Source organism: Gossypium hirsutum, chromosome A05, assembly GCF_007990345.1.
Source record: "Gossypium hirsutum isolate 1008001.06 chromosome A05, Gossypium_hirsutum_v2.1, whole genome shotgun sequence".
Classification (NCBI taxonomy): Eukaryota; Viridiplantae; Streptophyta; class Magnoliopsida; order Malvales; family Malvaceae; genus Gossypium; species Gossypium hirsutum.
The window spans coordinates 1,948,882-1,964,919 of record NC_053428.1 but is presented as its reverse complement, the minus strand read 5'-3'; the positions used below and the strand labels follow the sequence as shown (position 1 = coordinate 1,964,919).

Here is a 16,038-nt window from a genome sequence, read left to right as displayed (position 1 = left end):
AAACCGAGCCGTTTACTTCCTTTTTGAGTATGATTCGAGTTTTTTTCATTTGAAATCTGTTTCTGAACACTTGACTCGTTAATTGGTCTGTTGTTTTAAATTTGAGCACTTAAAATTTCCAGCTAAAAAAGTAAAAGAGCCTCTAATTCTTTCAGCTATTGGCAAATGTTATTCAACTGATACAAAAACCAGATTTTGTATGGCTTTGAAAAGTTTTTACTTCCTGTCATAAAACCTCACAATATAATTATTTGCAATGCCAATTGGCATCCACTCTTACAAGGCAGTAACAACAAACTACACTACCAATGCCATTTTCTTCTGCTTAAACAATGAAAAGGAGAAAAAATGATAATAAATGAAAAAACCATAAAAAAAAAGACGGAGAGAATACTAGAAATTTAATTACAACATTCAGATGAAACTATGAAAGACATTCAATTGAAAGCTCCCTTTTTACGGTACCTTGCATTCACACATTTGGGCTTCTTTAATAAAAGATATATCCGAATTCCCATCTTTTGGTGACAGCAACTGCTTCTCTGGATCTGTATCATCGATTTCTGTTGAGCCGCCTAGGCTGGCAGTTGAGAGAGTTTCGGTTCCATCTTCCGGAAACAAACCAACCAAAGGAGGCAGAAGCAAAGACCCAAAATTTGATTAGAATGAGTAAATTGCACAGAGTAAATGGAAGGTTCAAGTATTTGAAATGAGCAGAAAAGATAAGAAGCATACCCATTTCGTGGTATTCAGGCAACTGCTTCACTGTAGTTACTTGAAGGCTTTCAGGTAGCAAACAGCTGCATAAAGAACCTACAATTTTGACAAATCATTGATATCATCCAATGCGAGCACACACACACACATGAACATATGTATACATGCATATACAGAATTTGATGAACAATTAAAGGATCAACAAACCTATACGAGCCAACCGGTTAACCCATCCAGGGATGTGTTTGCCTGTCAACCTATGCACCATGTCTTCTGTAAAGTGATTACAATTCTTGGAGATGAGGTGATAGGTATCTCCATGATACTCAGAAGCTACACTCTCGATCAATGCTCTGAATTCAGAGAAAGGCATGTTTATGCACCCCAACAAGATGGAACATCGATAGATAAAACCCGGGCAGCTCTTTGGTTCCACTTCGAAAACTCCACTAATTGGAAAATCATGAGCCCCAAACCCATACTCTTTACCGTGAACTGTTCGTAAACATTGCGATAAATAGTTCAGTTTCCGAAATTTAAAAAAAAAAAAAAAGGATCATCAACACAAGAACTAAAAGTCATGTTAAGTTGCAAAATTGCTTTAGCCTAAAGCCCTCAACGACACAAACATGCTACAATTTTCTTTAAGATTCGATGCATTTCAATGCCTAATATTAATTCCTACTTATGGAACTTTGAGTCCTTTACCACAATTTATGTTTATCTAATCTTAACATTATCTTTCTAAAATATACATACATTGGTTCATGCATAACGAATATTGAACATCATACAGTCAGAGAAAGAATTGGATGATAAATTTCATTAGTCAATAGAAAGATCAAAGCAAACATCAAAAAATCTCATTTTCTCCATAAATGAATACCATTACTATAATTCTAAAATATCAATCTTCAGCTACATATTAGAGATAATCAAGTGAAAAAAGTTATTTAAAAAGAACACCCATATCCATTTTTCTATCAGGAGAATCCAAATTCACCATTTTGGAGCAATAATAAGCTCAAATATCGATACCCACATCTTAAAACATACCCAAAAATAAAATAAAATCCATAGCAGAAAAAACAAATCAAGACACGAGAACAAACCTTCAATACCGGAGTGGAAAATCCCAAAACCAACCCAATAAGAGTAATTATTGATAGGAGTTAGATCATAAACATTCAAAATCACATTGGTTATGTCGCTATGGCTCCCATTTTGATTCCCAGAGCTAGAACTTGAGACTTCTTCCCCTGCCCCCATTCTTTTTCTTTTTTATATTCTTATTAATACACACACACACACACACACAAAAGAAAAAAAAATGTTTGCGAAAGAAGATTTACCAAAAATCCGGGAAATCTTTTCTTTTTGTTTCAGTATGTTAGAGAACCCTTCCCAAAGATCCAAAGCTAAAATTGTTCTTTTTTTTTTATATTGTTTTTCCTTTTCTGGAGGAAATAAACAGAGAAAAGGACGGGAAAAAGATAATAGTGGGCAAATATGGCAAACACAAGTTGGCTATGATTGTCTATAGTCAAATGTTTCCTAAACTACCACTAATCGATTCTTAATAAATAGTAGTAAGTTTGTTTTTCTATGCCAACAAAAACTAAGTTACAACCTTTTTATTATGACTTGAGTTCATGTTTTCAAAGTTTTTTTGGATTTACAAAAGGTTTTCTCTTTTTCAAAACTCCAATAAAATGTGACTTTATGTTATAACATATAATTACCATCCTTTTCTTACATTAATTCTTCAAACTCCGTCATCATTTTTTTTCTATCCTTCACTATTATGCCGCTGATGTGGTTTTCCCAAATCAGCAAATTAAAATTAAAAAAATTATTTATTATGCCTTGAATGGAATTTGACTAAATCACTTTCCATATTCATTCAAAAATGATTTTTTAAAATTATATAAAGTTTAAAATATTAAATATTATTTTTCCATATTCATTCAAAATTAGATATGTATCTATAAAATTGATTGTGTAGTCTGTCTTTTGACACGCTTTTTCTCTGTCTTTTGACACGCTGTTTTTCTTTTGACTTTGGTCGGGTTTTGTTTTGTTTTGTTTCTTCCTTCTTTTTCCTGTTTTGTCTATTTGGATATTCTATTTGTCTCTTTGGTTTTTGATTCGTAATAGAAGATTCAATAGCGGGGCTTGCTTTGGATGATGAAGAAGATGAAATTATTCAATTGGAAAGGGAGGAGACAAATCAAGAGATCTCGTATGCGAATTGTTTAGTGGGAGTTTTTCTTACTTCTAGTGTTGTTCATTTTCAAGCAATGCGATCGACGTTATCAAGTGTTTGGCATCCAATTGGGGGTGTGTCCATCTCTGATATGGGAAGGGAAAGTGTATCTTTTCGTTTTTATTATGAAGTGGATGTAGAGCAAGTTTTAAAGAACGGGCCACGGAATTTCAATTCTCATCTACTAATTCTTTATTGATTGCAATAGGGCGAGGATCATTTAAGTGTCCCACTGCATTGGGTGGAATTCTGGTTTTATGACAGACGCTGTGGCTCACCAGCTGGGAAATTTCATAGGAGAATTCATTGAGTACGATTCTGCTGCGGTTCAGTTGGGATATAAACGCATTATGCGAGTCAGGGTGAAAGTCGATGTTCGGAAGCCTCTCAAAAGAAAAAAAAGGATTGCGCTAAAAAATGGAGATTCTGTTTATGTTCGCTTTGAGTATGAAAAGCTGACTTTATTTTGTTTCTTATGTGGAAAATTAGGACATGGAGAGAGTTTCTGTCCTGTGAGAATTATTCAGCCACAGTCAGAGTATGTTTTTAAGTGGGATATTTCTTTACGCGCTCAATCAAGGAATAACTAGTCATGGAAGAGCAAATGGCTTGTGGAAGACGGATGAGAGAATCCTTTTAATTTTGGTAACACGAGATCTATGGGGGAAAGAAGGCAAGTGGAGATTCTAACATCAAATATAGTAATTAAAGGCGTTAATGAAGGGAATAGTCAAGAAGATTCTGTTTCCAATTCTGTAAAAGACAAAGGAAAGGCTATTGTTAATAAAGGCCTAATAAAACTTGGGGTTATGATCCAAAGCAACGTCGAGTTTGATGAAGAGATGGTAGCCCATGAAGAAGCTAATAGTCCAATAAAGCACAGTGATGGACTCAAAAGACCCAGAATTCAACATTTTGTTTCACCAATTTCTGATTATGATTCGACTGAAACTCCCGTTACTTCTTTGCAAGTACACAATAAGTCAAGATCGGCAGGCCTCACTAAATAGGCCAGCCGGGAGCAATGAAACTCCTAAGCTGAAATGTTTGGGGTTTAGGGAGGCCTCGAACTGTTAATCGCCTCCGGCATAGGCTGCGAGATATAAATCCCATAGTGGTGTTTCTAATTGAGATAAAGCTTCAGGGTTATCAGATGGAAAAGGTTAGGCACAAGTGTGGTTTTTTGAATAGAATAGATGTTGACTCAAATGGTAGAAGTGGGGGTTTATCGTTAGGCTGGAATAATGACTGTAAAATTTCACTTCGCTCTTTTTCTAGTAGGCACATTGATGTTATGATTGATGAGGACTCGGACGGAAAAACTTGGAGATGTACGGGGTTTTATGGAGCTCCAGAGGAAAATTTGCGGGAAACATCTTGGAATTTGCTGCAAACTCTGAATGATTCCCCACAAATTCCTTGGGTTGTTATTGGAGATTTCAATGAAATTACATATTCAACAGATAAGAGAGGGGGGCTGCCAAGGAGAGAAAGACAAATGTGTAGATTTCGGGAAGTTATGGATGAGTGTTCTCTCACCGATATTAGTTTCAGTGGTCAGTGGTTTACTTGGGAAAAAGGACGTACGAGAATTAATAATATTCGGGAACGCCTTGATAGAAGCATTGCGAATCATCTTTGGTGGGATTTATTTCCTAATTTTAAATTAAGTTTTCTGACCATTGCCCTCTGTTGCTTAATTCAAATTTTGGGATTCAACATTCGAAACAGTGGCAGTTCAGATTCGAAGCTTCGTGGTTGCTGAAGGATTCGTGTGAATTGGAGGTAAAAAAAAAATTGGAATGAGAGTGTGAGGACTGTTCCAAATAAGATAAAGACTACGGGAATGGGGCTGGAGGAATGGTTCAGGGGAATTATAAAAAAGAAGTCAATCACAAAGAAAGAGTTGGAAAAATGGTTGCTTTATTTACATGAAGAAGTTTCTACGGACGAAATTTTGGGGGAAATTGTAAAGACAATGTTGCAGATTAATATGGAGACTGACAGGGAGGAGCTTTATTGGGAACAGAGAGCCAGAGCAAATTAGCTGTAAAATAGGGATAAGAATACCCATTTTTTCCACCACTCGGTAACGGTTTGGCGTAGAAAGAATAAGGTGGAAAAGTTAGTGAATGGTGAGGGTAATACCCATGCGAACAATGCTGATTTGTTACGGCTGGCCACCGGTTATTTTACGTCTCTATTTACAGCGAAAAGTGTTAGGGATTCAAGCTCAATTCTAGAAGGTATTGAACCCTGCATTTCTCAACAGATGAATGAAGACCTCGAGAAGGATTTTACATATGATGAGGTATGTTCGGCACTTAAAGCCATGAGCCCGCTAAAAGCTTCTGGTGAAGATGGTATAGGGGCGATCTTCTATCAAAGGTTTTGGCATATCGTTGGAAAAGATGTGGCTGACTTCTGTATTGAGACGTTGCAGGGGTTGCATAATATGGCCGATATTAACAATACAAGACTTGTCTTAATTCCCAAGGTCAATGCTCATCGGTGTATGACTCAATTTAGACCTATTAGTCTTTGTAATATTTTATATAAAATCATTTCAAAGATGCTGGTGAATAGGTTTCAAAAGGTTCTCTATGTGTGTATTGATGAAGCACAAAGTGCTTTTGTTCCGGGAAGACTCATCACGGATAATATCATTGCTGCATATAAAACTTTACATTCCATGAAGAGAAAACAATTCGGGAGAAAGGGGTGATTTGCTCTAAAACTAGATATGAGTAAAGCTTATGACCGGGTTGAATGGAATTTTGTGCCTGGTATGCTTCAAAGAATGGGGTTTTCAGATGGGTGGATTGAGAAAGTTATGATTTGTGTGAGATCAGTCTCATATGCTGTGGTTATGAATTGGGAGGTGGGAGATATATTTTTCCCGTCTAGAGGCCTTCGTCAAGGGGACCCTATTAGTCCTTATTTATTTCTTATATATTGTAACGGCCTAATTTTCAGTGGTGTCGAAAATGGTGATTTGAGATCACTAAATTCGACAAATAAGATTGAACAAGATAGTAATTTAATATTTATGAGTCAAGTAAGAATTTAGAAGAATTTGTGAAATGGTGAAATTAGTGAATTAAAAGAATTTATTAGGTCAAACGGGTCAAAAATGAGGTATCAAGACCTCAAAGTTGAAAATTGAGCTATAAATATTTTTATAAATATTTATGGAGTGTCATTGAGTTAGTATTAAAGTTTCGTTAGAAAATTTTAACGTTTGGATGGCTAATTAATTAAAAAGGACTAAATTGAAAATAGCGCAAAATTTGTTAAATTGTGAGTAAATAGCTTAAGTATTTAAAAAGATGGATTTAAAGAGCAATTAGACCCAAAGGTTAATGGCTGGACGGTTTGGGTATGAAATAAGCAAGAAAACAATGTGAACAAGGGGCAAAATTGGAAATAGCATAAAAGTTAATAGTTAAATAATGATGTAATTGAAAAATCTAAACATTTCTTCATATTTTCTCAGCCAAAACGCCATAGAAGGTCTGGAGAAAGCTGGTTTTTCATATTTTTACATCATGTGAGTTTAATTCTTACTTTTCTTGATAATTTTTATGTTTTTATGACTTTTACAATTAGGTCCACTTGTAGAATTCATTAGTTTTTGATTTTATGGGTGAAATTGGAAGTTACCCTGGATGGATAAGGGAATTTTATGATGAATTATTATGAAATTTAAGTTCTAATTTCATATTAAGGTGGTTTTATTAAGTGATTTTGATAGGAAATGATATTTAGGACCTAATTGTGAAAAAGTTGTGAATTGAAGGTTTCTGTTGAAATTAAGAATATAAAAGGTTTTGAAATAGTTTATAATGATAAAATAAAGTGTTAATTGAGAAAAATTAGTTCAATTGATGGGTGAATTGAGCAGGGACTAAATTGTGAAAACTGTAAATTTTGGGTTAAAAGTGCAATTTCAAATTTTGAACAGCATAAATTGTGAAGTGAAATATAATTGAAATGGATGCTAATGAAGGAATGATTTTATAATTATAGATCAAGAAAACGAACTAAATCGTGGAAAGGAGAAAATTCAAGAATAGTCCCTGAATTTCTACGACTTTTGCTAATTAGTCCAGGTAAGTTCATATGGCAAAGTTCAATGTTTTGATATGAAAATCTTATGATTGTTAAAGTATTTTATTGTTGATGAATACTATCAATTTGCATTAACTAATGAATAATGTGTAACTAAAAGTACAAATTAGTAGGAACAATGGATTTGAGTGCTTCTATTCTGTGACCCTGATGAATTGACGAAAAATATGTGATAAGTGTGCCCGTTTAAGACCATAGCTGGGCTATGGCATCGGTGCAATGTGATAATGTGACTCCGTATAAGACCATAGCTGGGCTATGGCATCGGTATAATGTGATAATGTGATTCCGTATAAGACCATGTCTGGGATATGGCTTCGGTATGATATGTGAACCGTGTAAGACCATGGCAAGGCTATGGCTTCGGTGTGTGATGCGTAACAATGTGAAAGTCCATAGTTTACTATGGCAATGTGATAATGAAGCACTCAATTCCCTTATTGTTCCTTAAATTGACAATGAAGTAAATGAGAAATGGGCCTAAGGGAGTTAAATTGTGAGTAGCCATATGGAAATTATTCCAATGAGTTATTAATGAAATTGTGATTTGGAGGATGAAATAGTTAAACTAATAGATATAAGATTGTGTACGATATTTGATATGATTTGTGTTTATATGCCTATGAGCTTACTAAGCTTCAATAAGCTTACTTGTGTGTGTTTAATATTTTTATGTAGATTGACTTGAAGTGAAGTGGGTAGATCGGATCAACACAACAGGGCACACTATTCAGATCAATTCTGGTAGTTTTTGTTTTATGTTTAAAGATTTATATGGCATGTATAGAGTTTGAATGAATTGAAGTAAAGATGTTATGAACTAGTTAACAATATTTGTACTAAAACATTTTTTGGTAAGTAGCAGTAGTTTGACTTTGAAAATTCACCATAAATTTTGGAAATTGAGTTAAGGGCTGGAAAAATAATGAGATTAAAGCCTAATGAGTCTAGTTTCATATAGAGGAAACGGTGCATGCAGTTGGATTTTATGTTATGAGATATTTAAATTGTGGTGAGACAGAGTCTGAATGACTTCGAGTTCCCCTGTTCTGATTTTAAAAAATCATTAAAAATTGCAAAAAAATAATTATGAGTCATACTATATATGTATGGATTCCTCATTGGGTCTATTTTTAATAGAAACAAACAGAATGGTTATTTGAATTTTGTACAGAGAGAAATTTGGTTCGTAGTGCACAGGGGTCAAAGTAGCCAAACCCTGAAACAGGGGAGGATTTAACTAATAAACTGTACTAATTGGACCAACCAAAAATTATAAAAAAAAATTGGTAAGTAGATATATGAGTATAAATTCATGGAAAATTTACGGATTTGGGTTTCGAGTTTTATAACTCGAGATATGAATTATTTAGCAACTATGACGCAGTTGGACAGCTTGTCTGAAAAGTATGATATAAATTATCTAAATTTGGTTAAGTGCTCAAATAAGTTTAGTAGTGCCTTGTGCTCGACTCCGGCAACGGTCTCGGGTAAGGGGTGTTACATTTATTGGTATCAGAGCTTCGGTTTAGCCGATTCTCGGAATATGTATGATGTGAAAAGTGTCTAGAATTACATGCCATATAAATCTGTGATAGTGTGCTGTGTATGATCTGATCTAATCCTTGTTTTTATTATAGATTATCTTCAATTTGAAAAGATGTCAGATAGACCAGAACAAACTGAGCAAGAAGAAGTTAATAGCAGAGTACAAACCTCTGAACAAGGAACAAGTAGTGAAGCTCCGATTTCATTGATGCGAGAACAAGAACTCAAAAATATGATTTATGGATTCATGAATCAGTGGTATAATGAGAATGTGCGAGAAAGAAATCAGACTACACAACCTCCTCCCCCTATCTCAACATCTGTAGTACCCCGGTTGCTCCTCCACCTCCTCCGACAACTAAATCTGGCAAACGTTCTCCATTTGAAAAGCTCAGAAAACATGGGGCTGAAGAATTTCGGGGAAGAACAGATGATGACCCCGTTAAAGCTGAATATTGGTTACAAAGTATAATGAGGGTTTTTAAGCAAATGGCGTGCTCACCAGATGATTACGTAATATGTGCCGTGTCATTATTGAAAGAAGAAGCTTATAACTGGTGGGAAACAATAGAAGCTGTTGTACCGGCTGAGAAGATCACTTAGGAATTTTTTCAAAATGAATTTAAGAAAAAATATGTGGGTAGAAGATATCTGGATAAGAAGAAAAGAGAATTTCTCGACTTGCGACAGGGAAACAAGTCAGTGGCTGAATATGAAAGAGAATTTGTTTATCTGAGCAAATATGCTCGAGATATAATACCCATAGAAGAAGAAATGTGTATCAGATTTGAAGAAGGGCTTAATGATGAGATTAAAATGATGATAGGGGGCATTGAGATACGAGAATTTGTTGTTCTATCAGATCGTGCTCAGAAGCTTGAAGAAGTATATAATAAAAAGATGCAACGAGATAGAGGAAGTAAAGAATCTTTCAAAAGAAGTGCATCTAAGTCATTTTCGGCTTTACCAGTGAAGAAATCTAAAGAGGAATTCAGTCGAGCCACTTCAGTGCCGGAAAGATCAGGAAAAAGTAGGCCAAGACAATCTGATTACAAAGCATCTGACAGACCTGCTGTTAGTGTGGGTAGTGTACAAAATACCCAAAGGCCTAAGTGTCAACATTGTGGAAGAAGTCACCCCGGTAAATGTAGAAGTAAGTTAGGGGCTTGTTATAAATGTGGGGCCACTAATCACTTTATTCGTGATTGTCCCCAATTACAAGTAGAAGAAGTGGAACAGAGGGAGAAACAGAAAATTCTTCCTCAAAAAGGAAGACGCTCTGGTCAGAGCAGTGCTACAGGGGCTACTCGTTCGGGTATGAAAGATACTGCTAGCCATCAGAAGTTAGGGCTCCTGCTCGTACTTATGCCATTCGAGCAAGAGAAGAAGCAACAGCTCCAGATGTAATTGCTGGTACTTTCTATCTTTATGATGTTCCTGTGTATGCTTTAATAGACCCTGGGTCTACTCATTCATATATTTGCACTATGTTAGCATCTGAAAAGAACTTATTTGTTGAGCCTACTGATTATGATGTACTAGTTACAAATCCGTTAGGTCAAAGTGTGGTAGTTAATTTAATATGTCATAACTGTCCACTGAAAGTTAAGGGCTATGATTTCCCCGCTGATTTGATGCTGCTACCCTTTCGTGAATTTGATATTATCTTGGGCATGGACTGGTTAATGAAACATGATGCGGTAGTGAATTGTCGAGAAAAACGAATTAGCTTGAAATGTCAAACAGGAGATATTGTTTTGGTTGAGTCTGGGAATTTGGATGACATGGTTAGAATGATTTCCTTTATGTCTGCTCAGAAATTGTTGCGTAAAGGAAATGAGGCTTATTTAGCCTATATTCTTGATACTCGAAGTTCTAAATCAAAGTTAGAGCAACTATCTGTTGTAAATGAATTCATGGATGTATTTCTTGAAGAATTACCAGGTTTACCACCCGATAGAGAAGTTGAGTTCGTGATAGATATGCTTCCAGGAACAGCTCCCATATCAGTGATACCGTATAGAATGGCTCCAGCAGAATTAAGAGAGTTAAAAGCGCAGTTGCAAGAACTGTTAGACAAAGGGTTTATCAGACTGAGTATGTCACCATGGGGTGCACCTGTCTTATTTGTGAAAAAGAAGGATGGTTCATTGAGGTTGTGCATAGATTACAGGCAGCTGAAGAAGGTAACAATTAAAAATAAATATCCTTTGCCTCGTATTGATGATTTATTCGATCAGCTTAATGATGCTACAGTGTTTTCAAAAATAGATCTCAGATCTGGGTATTATCAGTTAAAGGTAAAGGAATGTGATGTACCGAAAACAGCTTTTAGAACTCGGTATGGTCATTATGAGTTCTTAGTTATGCCATTCGGTTTGACAAATGCTCCTGCTGCTTTTATGGATTTAATGAATCGAAGTTTCCAGACTTACCTGGATAGATTTGTGGTTGTGTTTATTGACGATATACTGATCTATTCAAAGACAGAATCCGAGCATGCTCAGCACTTGAGAATTGTACTACAGATATTAAGGGAAAAATAGTTATATGCAAAATTTAGTAAATGTGAATTTTGGCTTCATGAAGTGGGATTCTTGGGTCACATTGTGTCAGTTGATGGTATACGGGTAGATCCGAGTAAGGTGTCAGCGATGATTAATTGGAAAACTCCAAAGAATGTTACGGAAGTGCGAAGTTTCCTTGGATTAGCTGGTTACTATCGTCGATTTGTGAAAGATTTTTCACTGATTGCTTCACCGATAACTAAATTATTACAGAAGAATGTTGAGTTTGTATGGTCTGATGAGTGCCAACAAAGTTTTGATCAATTAAAGAAAATGTTGACAGAGGCTCCGGTGTTAACTCAGCCTGAATCAGGTGTGCCATATGTAGTATATAGTGATGCGTCTCTGAATGGTTTAGGTTGTGTATTGATGCAGTCAGGAAAAGTTGTAGCATATGCTTCTCGACAGTTGAAACCACATGAGAGGAACTACCCTACACATGATCTTGAATTAGCTGCCATAGTATTTACTTTAAAAATTTGGAGACACTACCTATATGGAGAGAAATGTTATGTGTATACAGACCATAAAAGTTTGAAATATTTAATGTCGCAGAAAGAGCTGAATTTGAGACAGAGGCGATGGTTAGAGCTGTTGAAAGATTACGATCTTATCATTGATTATCATCCGGGTAAGGCAAATGTAGTGGCAGATGCACTTAGTCGGAAATCATCATTATTTGCTCTTCGAGCGTTAAATGCTCATTTGTCTGTTAATGAAAATGGTTCTATATTAGCTGAATTAAAGACAAAACCAGTATTCTTTCAACGAATTTGGGAATTGCAAGATGAAGATCCGAAGTTGGTGTTGAAACGACAAATGGTTCGGGATAATTTGAACTTAGATTACTCTATTGATAATAGTGGTATGTTATACCATCGTAATAGAATTTGTGTCCCGAATAATCTAGAATTGAAGAAGGATATCTTATCAGAGGCTCATAGTAGTATGTACTCGATTCATCCGGGTAGTACGAAGATGTATTGTGATTTGAAAAAAAATGTATTGGTGGCCTGGTATGAAACGGGAAATTTGTGAATTTGTGGCAAAATGTTTAATCTGTCAACAGGTAAAAGCTGAACATCAAGTGCCTACAGGTTTGTTACAACCCGTAATGATTCCAGAATGGAAGTGGGAACATGTGACGATGGATTTTGTATCTGGATTGCCAGTGACTCCGAAGAAAAAAGATTCGATTTGGGTGATAGTAGACAGATTCACTAAATCAGCGCATTTTATTCCGGTCAGAACAGATTTTTCACTTGATAAGTTAGCGGAATTATATGTGTCAGAAATTGTGAGATTACATGGGGTGCCAACATCAATTATTTCTGATCGAGATCCGAGGTTTACTTCGAGATTTTGGAATAAACTACAGGAAGCTTTAGGTACTAAGTTAAAATTTAGTACAGCTTTTCACCCTCAGACAGATGGACAATCAGAGCGAGTGATTCAGATTTTGGAAGATATGTTAAGGTGTTGTATACTCGAGTTCAGTGGCAGCTGGGAAAGGTACTTACCTTTAGCTGAATTTGCTTATAATAACAGTTATTAAGCTAGTATCAAAATGGCACCGTTTGAAGCTCTGTATGGAAGGAAGTGTAGAACCCCGTTGTATTGGTCAGAATTAAGTGAATCGAAATTAGTCGGAGTGGATTTAATTCGGGAAACTGAAGAGAAAGTTCAGATTATTCGGGAAAGTTTGAAAGCTGCTTCCGATCGTCAAAAGTCGTATGCAGATTTGAAAAGAAGAGATATAGAGTTCAATGTGGGTGATCGTGTGTTCTTGAAAGTTTCTCCGTGGAAGAAAGTTTTGCGGTTTGGTAGAAAAGGAAAGCTTAGTCCACGATTTATCGGACCATACGAAATCATTGAGAGGATCGGTCCGGTAGCTTATAGATTGACCTTGCCTCCAGAACTTGAGAAGATCCATAATGTATTTCATGTATCTATGTTGAGACGATATAGATCAGACCCTTCACATGTGATTCCTCATACTGAGATAGAGCTACAATCAGATATGACTTATTCGGAGGAACCAGTGAAAATATTAGCTCGGGAAGTTAAAGAACTACGGAATAAACGAGTACCGTTAGTAAAAGTGTTATGGCATCGACATGGATTGGAGGAGGCAACCTGGGAAACAGAGAAGTCAATGAGATCACAGTATCCAAATCTGTTTTCAGGTAACAAATTTCGAGGACGAAATTTTTAAAGGGGGGGAGAGTTGTAACGGCCTAATTTTCAGTGGTGTCGGAAATGGTGATTTGAGATCACTAAATTCGACAAATAAGATTGAACAAGATAGTATTTTAATATTTATGAGTCAAGTAAGAATTTAGAAGAATTTGTGAAATGGTGAAATTAGTGAATTAAAAGAATTTATTAGGTCAAACGGGTCAAAAATGAGGTAACGAGACCTTAAATTTGAAAATTGAGCTATAAATATTTTTATAAATATTTGTGAAGTGTCATTGAGTTAGTATTAAAGTTTCGTTAGAAAATTTTAACGTTTGGATGGCTAATTAATTAAAAAGGACTAAATTGAAAATAGCACAAAATTTGTTAAATTATGAGTAAATAGCTTAAGTATTTAAAAAGATGGATTTAAAGAGCAATTAGACCCAAAGGTTAATGGCTGGACGGTTTGGGTATGAAATAAGCAAGAAAACAATGTGAACAAGGGGCAAAATTGGAAATAGCATAAAAGTTAATAGTTAAATAATGATGTAATTGAAAAATCTAAACATTTCTTCATATTTTCTCAGCCAAAACGCCATAGAAGGTCTGGAGAAAGCTGGTTTTTCATATTTTTACATCATGTGAGTTTAATTCTTACTTTTCTTGATAATTTTTATGTTTTTATGACTTTTACAATTAGGTCCACTTGTAGAATTCATTAGTTTTTAATTTTATGGGTGAAATTGGAAGTTACCCTGGATGGATAAGGGAATTTTATGATGAATTATTATGAAATTTAAGTTCTAATTTCATATTAAGGTGGTTTTATTAAGTGATTTTGATAGGAAATGATATTTAGGACCTAATTGTGAAAAAGTTGTGAATTGAAGGTTTCTGTTGAAATTAAGAATATAAAAGGTTTTGAAATAGTTTATAATGATAAAATAAAGTGTTAATTGAGAAAAATTAGTTCAATTGATGGGTGAATTGAGCAGGGACCAAATTATGAAAATTGTAAATTTTGGGGTAAAAGTGTAATTTCAAAATTTGAACAGCATAAATTGTGAAGTGAAATAGAATTGAAATGGATGCTAATGAAGGAATGATTTTATAATTATAGATCAAGAAAACGAACTGAATCGTGGAAAGGAGAAAATTCAAGAATAGTCCCTGAATTTCTACGACTTTTGCAAATTAGTCCAGGTAAGTTCATATGGCAAAGTTCAATGTTTTGATATGAAAATCTTATGATTGTTAAAGTATTTTATTGTTGATGAATACTATCAATTTGCATTAACTAATGAATAATGTGTAACTAAAAGTACAAATTAGTAGGAACAATGGATTTGAGTGCTTCTATTCTGTGACCCTGATGAATTGACGAAAAATATGTGATAAGTGTGCCCGTTAAGACCATAGCTGGGCTATGGCATCGGTGCAATGTGATAATGTGACTCCGTATAAGACCATAGCTGGGCTATGGCATCGGTATAATGTGATAATGTGATTCCGTATAAGACCATGTCTGGGATATGGCTTCGGTATGATATGTGAACCGTGTAAGACCATGGCAAGGCTATGGCTTCGGTGTGTGATGTGTAACAATATGAAAGTCCATAGTTTACTATGGCAATGTGATAATGAAGCACTCAATTCCCTTAATGTTCCTTAAATTGACAATGAAGTAAATGAGAAATGGGCCTAAGGGAGTTAAATTGTGAGTAGCCATATGGAAATTATTCCAATGAGTTATTAATGAAATTGTGATTTGGAGGATGAAATAGTTAAACTAATAGATATAAGATTGTGTACGATATTTGATATGATTTGTGTTTATATGACTATGAGCTTACTAAGCTTCAATAAGCTTACTTGTGTGTGTTTAATATTTTTATGTAGATTGACTTGAACTGAAGTGGGTAGATCGGATCAACACAACAGGGCACACTATTCAGATCAATTCTGGTAGTTTTTGTTTTATGTTTAAAGATTTATATGGCATGTATAGAGTTTGAATGAATTGAAGTAAAGATGTTATGAACTAGTTAACAATATTTGTACTAAAAGAGTTTTTGGTAAGTAGCAGTAGTTTGACTTTGAAAATTCACCATAAATTGTGGAAATTGAGTTAAGGGCTGGAAAAAAAATGAGATTAAAGCCTAATGAGTCTTGTTTCATATAGAGGAAACGGTGCATGCAATTGGATTTCTTGTTATGAGATATTTAAATTGTGGTGAGACAGAGACTGAATGACTTCGAGTTCCCCTGTTCTGATTTTAGAAAATCATTAAAATTACACAAAAATAATTATGAGTCATACTGTATATGTATGGATTCCTCATCGGGTCTATTTTTAAGAGAAACAAACGGTATGGTTATTTGAATTTTGTACAGAGAGAAATTTGGTTTGTAGTGCACAGGGGTCAAATAGCCAAACCCTGAAACAGGGGAGGATTTAACTAATAAACTATACTAATTGGACCAACCAAAAATTATAAAAAAATTGGTAAGTAGATATATGAGTATAAATCGGGGATTGGCTTCGAATTTATAACCAGATATATATTAGCACTAGACGCAGTTGATAGCTGTCTGAAAGTATATAATTATCTAAATGTAAGTGTCAAA

At 35.0% G+C, this 16,038-nt stretch overlaps 1 protein-coding gene across 1 annotated transcript; it reads right to left on the bottom strand.

Moving 5' to 3' along the window:
* Nucleotides 1-156: 156 nt before the first annotated feature.
* Nucleotides 157-2,266, bottom strand: LOC107907260 (deSI-like protein At4g17486). The gene is made up of 4 exons (XM_016834551.2): nucleotides 1,830-2,266; nucleotides 925-1,212; nucleotides 736-813; nucleotides 157-608 (listed from the first exon to the last, which is right to left on the bottom strand). The coding sequence occupies exons 1-4, from the start codon at nucleotides 1,984-1,986 to the stop codon at nucleotides 457-459; spliced, it is 675 nt and encodes a 224-aa protein (XP_016690040.1). The 5' UTR covers nucleotides 1,987-2,266; the 3' UTR covers nucleotides 157-456.
* Between the last annotated feature and the right edge of the window lie 13,772 nt (nucleotides 2,267-16,038).

Excerpts from the sequence above, each read along its gene's own strand:
- LOC107907260 (XM_016834551.2), bottom strand. The coding sequence starts at position 1,986 with ATGGGGGCAGGGGAAGAAGTCTCAAGTTCTAGCTCTGGGAATCAAAAT. Across the intron at positions 1,213-1,829 it reads TTTCCACTCCGGTATTGAAG|TTCACGGTAAAGAGTATGGG; the intron begins GTTTGTTCTCGT and ends GTTTACGAACAG. Across the intron at positions 609-735 it reads GCCTGAATACCACGAAATGG|ATGGAACCGAAACTCTCTCA; the intron begins GTATGCTTCTTA and ends TGTTTCCGGAAG.